Source organism: Oryx dammah, unplaced genomic scaffold, assembly GCF_014754425.2.
Source record: "Oryx dammah isolate SB20612 unplaced genomic scaffold, SCBI_Odam_1.1 HiC_scaffold_10, whole genome shotgun sequence".
Taxonomy (NCBI): Eukaryota; Metazoa; Chordata; class Mammalia; order Artiodactyla; family Bovidae; genus Oryx; species Oryx dammah.
Window position 1 is genome coordinate 57,841,802 of NW_024070194.1, and position 8,499 is coordinate 57,850,300.

The following is an 8,499-nucleotide window of genomic DNA, read 5'->3' on the forward strand; positions in this document are numbered from 1 at the left end:
TTAATTAGTCCCATTTCTAATTAATTGAAAATAAAAACTTATCTTAGGCACAAATTAAAAGGAGGTGTAAAAACCACACCTTGTTAGTACTTGGCTTTAGCGGTTAAGAAATAATTGGGGTGGGAGAGGGAAGGACGGGGAGTTGGGATTAGCAGATGTAAACTATTACATATAGGATGGATAAACAACAAGGTCCTACTGTACAGCACAGGGCCCTATATCAATATCCTTGATGTACCATAATGGAAAAGAATGTCTATATGTATTATAACAGAGTCACTTTGCTGTACTGCAGAGATTGGCACAACCTTGTAAATCAACTATATGTCAGTTTTAAAAAGTTTTTTTTTTTTTTTAAATCAAGCAATAGGAATCACACACACACAAAAAGAAATATTTGGGGGGAAACCTTTTCAGAAAGTGAACTCGATGACGTTCTGTTCAAAGTGTTGTATCTCTGCTTCCCAGGGTTCTTGGGGATCCGGAAAAGACCAGTACAGCAGGGACCTGCTTGTATCCTCCATCTTCGCGGCTGCCAGTCGCAAGAGGAAAAAGCCAAAAGAAAAAGCACAACCCAGCAGCTCGGAAGACGAGCTGGACAATGTATTTTTCAAGAAAGAAAACTCAGAGCAGGGTCACCACGACATTAAAGAAGAGTCCAAAAAAGAGAGTGAGACACCGGGCCGAAAACAAAGGACCGTTGCTCCCAAAGAAAACAACACGAAGAAAGACAGCAGCGGAGGTGGCAGAGCTGAGCAGAGGGCCCCGCGAGGGGAGAGCTTGGAGCCCCCGGCCCCCCAGAGCACCAAGCAGAGCCGGTCACCCACCCTGAGCTGTCGCCTCGCCATCCTGAGAGAGAGCCCCAGGGCCCTCGCAGCCCAGAAGACCTCCCACCTGGAAGACACGGGGTCCGACTCTGGCACCCCACTCAGCACTCGTGCCCCAGCTCCCCCGGCAAGCTTTCCCACCAGGAAACCCCCCAGCCCCGAGCCCAAGCACAGCGAGCTCCTGGTCAGTGTCGGCAGCATCACCTCCGACTACGCCGGCGCACCGTCCGCTCCCTACCTGGCCGGCCTCGACTCCAGCCGGCTGAGCCCCGAGGTGCAGTCCATGGCCGAGAGCCGGGGAGACGAAGCTGATGACGAGAGGAGCGAGCTGGTCAGCGAGGGCCGGCCGGTGGAGACAGACAGTGAGAGCGACTTCCCGGTGTTCCCCGCCGCCCTGGCCTCCGACAGGCACTTCCGAGGAAAACTCCAGGAGGCCGCGAGGACCAGCCGGAGAAACTCAGAAGGCAGTGAGGTCAGCTGCACGGAGGGAAGTTTGACGCCGAGTTTAGAAAGCCGGAGACAGCTCTTCAGCTCCCATAAACTGATCGAGTGTGACACTCTCTCCAGGAAGAAATCCGCCAGGTTCAAATCAGACAGTGGGAGTCTAGGAGACGCCAAGAATGAGAAAGAAGCCCCTTCCATCACCAAAGTGTTCGACGTTATGAAAAAAGGAAAATCCACCGGAAATTTACTGACACCACCCGCCAGAAGCGAATCGGACAAACAAGAACCCACTTGGAAAACAAAAATAGCCGATCGGTTAAAACTGAGGCCCAAAGCCCCAGCCGATGACATGTTTGGAGTAGGAAGCCAAAAAACCATTGCCGATCCTGCCAAAAGGAAAAACATCAAACGCAGACACACGCTGGGCGGGCACAGGGATGCTACTGAAATTAGTGTTCTGAATTTCTGGAAAGCCCAGGAGCAGAGCGGGGACAGAGAATCCGAACTTTCAGCTGTGAATCGATTGAAGCCCAAATGCTCCGCCCAGGACCTGTCCATCTCAGACTGGCTGGCCAGGGAGCGGCTACGCACCAGTGCGACTGACCTGAGCAGAGGGGACACGGGGGACCCCCAGCCTGTGAGTCTCGGCACCTTAGAAATACCAACCAGGGACCTGCCCCTGTCTTTCCAGTCCGATGCAGACAGTTCTTCCAGCACCTTGGCTTCAACTAACAGGGCCCCTCTTTCCATGCCACCACAGTCACCTGACCAAATAAATGGAGAAAGCTTCCAGAACACGAGCCAAAACTCCAGTTCTGCAGCCACGGTCCAACCTCATCAACTGTCTGAAACCCCAGACCACAAAGCACAGTTCCATCCCTGTCTTTAAACTGGGGGTCCTTTCTGAAGCGAATAAAAGCTACTGTTACACTTTCCAGTAACTCTGTAAATATTTTCTTGTACCAGAATTGTTATTATGCAGCCTTCATTTGGGCTGGTTTCATCATTTTGCACTGTGAAATAGCTTTACGGTGCATTACTACAGCCAGAAGAACATATATATATATATATAAATATATAAATAAATATATATTTAAAATATATTGGATAGTTGTATACAAAGGAGCAAGGTATTTGTTGCAACTCACTGCATAGTGTGTACACACAAGATAACTGAAGAAAATCTCTGGCGTTAGTATGCGGCAGATGTGTTCTTTTGGTTTCATCACTAACAAAAGTGCCTCATCATACAAATACATTTGGTTTTTAGGGTGCCATATTGTTAAAATTAGATAACGTACATTGAGCAAAAAAAAAAAAATGTGTTTTATTGGTAACAAATTTCATCACATTTACCAGTTTTAACACAGGTGGATACAGAACTTCCATTCTCTAGTCATTCCAGGTGGATCTCTGAGTTTTCTATTCCAACTTTTAATACAGTTTTTGAGTTTTGTGTGACTTGAATTTTTAATCTTTCTGTAAAATACGTAACTTAAATGAACATATTATATGTGTATCTTTTCTTCAGATACCAGATTTGATATAAATGTTGTAACATAGGTGTGTAGATAGTGACCTGGATGGAACTGGCTTCTTTATGGAGAAGAATATAATTCTGCATGAGGACTTAATGGATCCAAACCTGTGTCATGCCTGTGTGCATACCCAATTAAACACTGGAAATAAAAATTGTTTTGGTGAACTTTGTATGGCTTGAAACTTGTTACTTACTAATATATAGTTGCTTCTGCTAAGTTGCTTCAGTCGTGTCCGACTCTGCGACCCCATAGATGGCAGCCCACCAGGCTCCCCCGTCCCTGGGGTTCTCCAGGCAAGAACACTGGAGTGGTTTGCCATTTCCTTCTCCAATGCATGAAAGTAAGAAGTGAAAGAAGTCGCTCATTCGTGTCCGACTCTCAGCGACCCCATGGACTGCAGCCCACGAGGTTCCTCCGTCCATGGGATTTTCCAGGCAAGAGTACTGGAGTGGGATGCCATTGCCTTCTCCGTATATATATAGTTAAATGCTATTCATTTATAACTGCCATTATTCTAATTTTTATTTTAGTTTTTTAGATTTATTTGAAAAACATTTATTTATTTGGTTGCTTCAGGCCTTAGTTGCATGACGTGGATCTTTCATTGTGGCACTCGGACTCTCTAGTTGTGCCACGTGGACTCAGTAGTTGCAGTGTATGAGCTTAGTTGCTTCTCAAGATGTGGGATCTTAGTTTCCCAACCAGGGATTGACCCCGTGTCCTGCACATTGCGAGGAGTATTGTTCACCACTGGGCCACCAGAGAAATCCCAGTTCTGCCTTTTAAAAATTACCTGGTCTTAACATTCCCCCCTCCTCTTTTTGGCTGTGTCTGGCAGAGATCTCTTATAAACGTTGCTATTGGCCTAACTTTACTTGTGTACACAGGTAATATTTAACTTTTCTGGCTGAAGTCATGTATGCTGTTTACCTTTTCATAGAGATAATGAGTAAAGAGAACATGCATTTAGAAGTCAAATCAACTCTATACTTCCTAGATACATAAACTTGGACACATTATTTAACTTCTCTGAATTTATTCCCTTGTACAAACGATGATAACAGTATCTACTATAAGGGTTATTAGATATAACTGATATACTGTTCCAAAATATTGCTTGCCACACAGTACTTGCAAAATGTTTATCAAAGATATTCTTAGAAATAATGGGTACTTAAAGATTATTAAATTTACAAAAATCTGTCCAGTTTTAAATTTCACTTGTGTCTCATTTCTAAAAGTTCTGTTTAGTTGTCTCAATTTAGCTTAATCAGTTGTGAGATCCATTTTGTCACATTTTAAGTCTTCTTTTATGTCTATGAAATATTTAATCCATTGATGTTAGCATGAATTCTGGAACCAGACTGCCTGCTTCAAATCAAGGCTCTGCTATTTACAAATTGGATGATTCTGAACAGCTACCTGACTTCTCTGTGCCTTTCCTTACATGTGGAATGAAGGAAAGAACAATCCTTGTCTCATTGTTACATGTGGTTGCTGTTATTATTATATTTTAGATCTGCTGCTTGCCATAGCTTCAGTTTTATCAGGTCTGATTCTTTCGTTTTTAACTTCTTTCTTTTTTAAAATTTATTTATTTTTTTGTCCATGCTGTGTGGCATGTGGGATCCTAGTTCCCTGGCCATTGGGAGTTCAGAGTCCCAACTAATAGACTGCCAGGGAAGTCCATAACCTCTTAATTCTTTAATCTGATATTTCTGTTGACCCTAGTTTATGGTGACTCTGTTTGAATGTTTGGAGTGTCTGTTCATACAAGTCAGAATAACAGATTTATAATTTTTTCATTGTCACTTTTGTGCCAAAAAAGTAAACCTTTGTCATGGTGCACCATAATTCAGTGTACCCAAATAATTTTCCCCTTTTCTATTTTTGAGAATACCAAAAGGCTGCTTTTTGAAGAGAAAGTGGGAGGAAGAAAGGCATTTGAGATGCGATTTAAAGCTTTGTAAGTCAACCTAAGATTCCTAGTATCTCATAGTCACACAAGAGCCTCTGGGGAGTTTTTTTTAGAGAAGTCCTTTAGATTCAGAGAATAACGTCTCTAGTTTCCTAGATAATTCAACACAAAAGCTGAAATATGACTTTGTATTATATTTCTAGGATAGATACCATTGTAAATATTAGGAAACAGTAAACTTCCCATTCCTCTAGTCCATTCCAATGGACATCAGGCAAACAAAACTCTTAAATCATAAAATTATAGCTTAAGTATTCAAACTTCATGGGGTTCCTCATCTTGCTGAGAAGGGTCTGTGGACTGAAGGACCTTGGGTCCACCTTACCCCACAAGTCTCCCCACAGGCTTTTCATCTGCTTGTCACCTCCCTCCTTTCTCCTCCCCTTATCCCTGGAATATTGGCCACCTCCTCTCAGGCACCACTTCCAGCCCAAGCACCCACTAGGAAAGATGTGAGGAAAGTTCCTGGGAGAGAAGTAAGCAGATAAGGTCACTTAAAGCAGCGCTGTTTCTTTTCTAATGCCGGGGAAGACAGCGTGGCAGAAAGCCCCGTTGGTTCGTGCCTTGGTGCTCTAGGGGCTGGCCCTGTGAGGGGAGCGCAGCCTGAGCCCCCGGGACGCCCCGGGCTGACGTCCGCTGTGGACACGTGTGTGCGTCTTCAGCAGAAGTGCATGTGCTCTGAACTCGGGAGTGTGCGTACCACCAGGGCGATCAAAAGTAGGTGACATTCTTCTTGGAAACAGCTAAGGCAGGACAGTTCTGCCCTGACTGAGAAGGGGGCTGGTTAGAGCCCAGGGTGGTAAGCTGGACAGTGTGGCTGCCCCCACAATACTGGTTCCTTGAGAAAAGCTGGGGAAGGGTCAAGACCTTGGCCCGGAGGGCTTTCCTTCCTTTGGCTTTCGTGTGACTCAGTAATTAGTAATTGAGCTAACCTTTCAAGTCTCTGGTCTCCCGTTGGTTTTTGTTTTTTAAGTTTTGGATTTTTTGGTTTTGGTTTTAATATTGCCAGCTTTTCTCTGTGCCGCCATCTTCCCAGAAGCCTCTGTTGTTGCTATGGTAACAATTCACGTTACCGTAGTGCGTGGGGGCACGTGCTTGGCTGCCCAAGCAACCACTAACGCTGACGCAATCTGAGAGTTCCTGCTTGTCAGTGTTACCCCGGGGCAAGCCCCAGGTTTACCTTTTCAGAAGGTGGAATTGGAAGGAAGGGGCAAAAGAAACGAGACACTTCTCCTCCCCTTTTGCCTGCATGGAAAAGCGCTGCCTTTGTGGCCTAAGCGTGTGCGAGGCCTTTCTTATTTTGCTCCAAACAACTTTTAAGACATCGCTGCTGCTCCTTGTCTCAGGCACCACCAGCCCGGGCCACGAAGCGGGTGTCCAGACCCTGCTTCACTAAGTGGGTTCTGCCTCTCCAGCTCTGTAGAGCCGCCCCTTGTTCCTCAGCCCTTTCCTCCTCGCAGAGCTTTAGAACCAGATGATTCTCCTTAACAGCAAATTCCCGGTCTCGCCCTGGGTCAGCGAGCTTTCCACTCCCGGCAGTTAACGGCTGGGCGCCCTCAGCTTAGGGCCCACGGGCGGACCGTTCCAGAGCTGCATGGGGCGGGCTGTGCAGCCTGGGACGCCCTGGCCTCCTCCCTCCCTCCCAAACCCTACTTGTGACAGCCAACAGACGTAGCATAACGGTCAAATTTTGAAAAGGCGAAATTGTGGGGTAAAAAAGGAAAAAGCTGGGGGGTGTGAAGGCCAGAGGAAGCAGGCCCAGGGAACCAGAGACCCTTTTCCTTCTTCCTCGCTGGGGGGCCCCAGTGTCATAGTCGATTCCTCCTGAAGGGCTTGCGGCTTTTGGCTGGAAAGTGCAATGCAACCCACTCTCTCCCTGCCGTCTTCCAAGGGCCGAGAACTGGATAGATAGAAGCCAGACGCCATCTTCCCCGAGCTTCCGCCGCGAGGACACAGGAAGGTCTCAGAGGTGAGTGTTGACAAGCCGCGTCGTTCTTGGTTGTGGGGGGACTGACTGTCTCGTGCATTTTTGGATGATCGGCAGCACCCTGGCGCCCACCCACTGGACGCCAGGAGCACCCCTAGGGCCCCAGTTGCGAGTCCTCAAAATTGTCTCCATATATTCGCAGCTGTCTCCTGAGGGCAAATCCCCTCTAGTTGGAAACCTGGGAGGCAGTTGTTGGTCCCCAGGAGATGGAGGATCCTGTCTGCCAGAGATGGTGGGAGGGATAGAGTGGGTGGGGTTGGGGGTCGTGGGGGGAGTCTACAACCTAGAGAACTGGACTCAGCGCATGCGCTGTGAGAACACCCCCCCCCCCCAGCCAAGTGAGTCGACCTCCAGGAGTGCGGACCCCTGAGAGTTTTGGATGCTCAGGTACTGGCAGAGATGCTTCAAAAACACGCCAGGGCCGAATGTCTCCTTTTTTTGGTAGTACGTGACTTGTTGTTGCGGAGGGAAATTCCACACACCTCCTCCTCCATCCTGCTAGGACGCGGGGGTACAACTAGGGTTTCCCACAAGCTGAGAGTTACTAAAACACAAAGGTAATGTCTTGGCATTCCTTGCATTGAGGCACACAAGTCTGCCGAGCCTGTTGGAGATGTTGGTAGGAGCTGCATAGCGGAGCCCCGTGGGTCCCAAGTAAAGGGTTTGGATTTTATTTAAGGCTCCTGGAATGATCTGTTGACTCTTAACAGGTGGAAATGCAACAGGGATACATATAAATTCGTACTTGAGTGCAGAGTATCAATTGCACAGTGCAGAACGGGGTTTGGGTGGCTCGGCATTTGTTTACGTGGAAAAGCCTCGCCGGCTTTTGCTGACACCAGAGAGTCAGCAAAACTGTGGGGGCCCTGCTGCTTAGAGTCTACTAGAGTCATGGGGCCTCAAATAGGAACCGCATCATGAGACTAAGAGTGGAACCGTCTCACTAGGCTCTGTCTTTTGTTCAGATTTCAGTTCCGGGTTGAACCATTGCTTTGGTAAGCTTACCTGAGTCAGACCCTGGGTTTCCCTGGCTTCTTCCCTCACCTACATGTCAGTAGCTTCCTGCTCCTCCATCCTTGTCATGGGCAGCACAACTTCCTGCAGAAATCCCGCAGGTAAAAATGAAAGGACAGTAAGTTCATGGTGAGCAGAGGCAGGAGAGAGGGCTGCCTTGTGTGGATTCACACTCCTGCCTGTGAGATTTGAGTTGGAAGGGTATCCCACCACAGTTCCTATCTTAGCTCCTCTGGCCAACAAGCACCACAGGGTGCATAACTTGTACAGCAAACATGTCCTCACAGCTCTAGAGGCCAGAAGTTCAAGATCAGGGTGCCAGCTTGCTTGGGTTCTGGTGAAGGCTCTCCTCCTGCCTTGCAGATGACCATCTTCTCAGGCGTCTTCTCTTAGAAGGGCATTAATCCTAACAGGAGGGGCTCGCCCTCATCACTTCATTTAACCTTCATTACCTGCCACAAGCCCCGCCTCCAAATACCATCATGTTAGGGAAGCCCTAACTTAAAAAGGACACCAGCATTCAGTCCATAACAGTTCTGGCCTCCGATACTTGGTATGCCACCATTTTATGCTTGATTCTGTTATTAAAAGTAGCCTTCTTCCAACAGCCCTAGAGCACTTAGAGGGAACGGAGGGAACCATTAGTTTTCTAGTGTTTTATTTATCAGCTCAGTTCAGTTGCTCAGTCATGTCAGACTTGTTGCAACC

At 47.2% G+C, this 8,499-nt stretch overlaps 1 protein-coding gene across 6 annotated transcripts in view; it reads left to right on the forward strand.

Annotated features, from left to right (window-relative positions):
* The window catches only part of ARHGAP21 (Rho GTPase activating protein 21), a 131,644-nt gene extending 128,663 nt beyond the window's left edge, over nucleotides 1-2,981 (forward strand). For all 6 annotated transcript variants that reach the window (XM_040248536.1, XM_040248537.1, XM_040248534.1 and 3 more), the window contains one exon: nucleotides 469-2,981. In XM_040248536.1, coding sequence (XP_040104470.1) covers nucleotides 469-2,160 — 1,692 coding nt within the window. In that variant the 3' untranslated portion in view covers nucleotides 2,161-2,981. The remainder of the gene's footprint in view (nucleotides 1-468) is intronic.
* The last annotated feature ends 5,518 nt before the right edge of the window (nucleotides 2,982-8,499 follow it).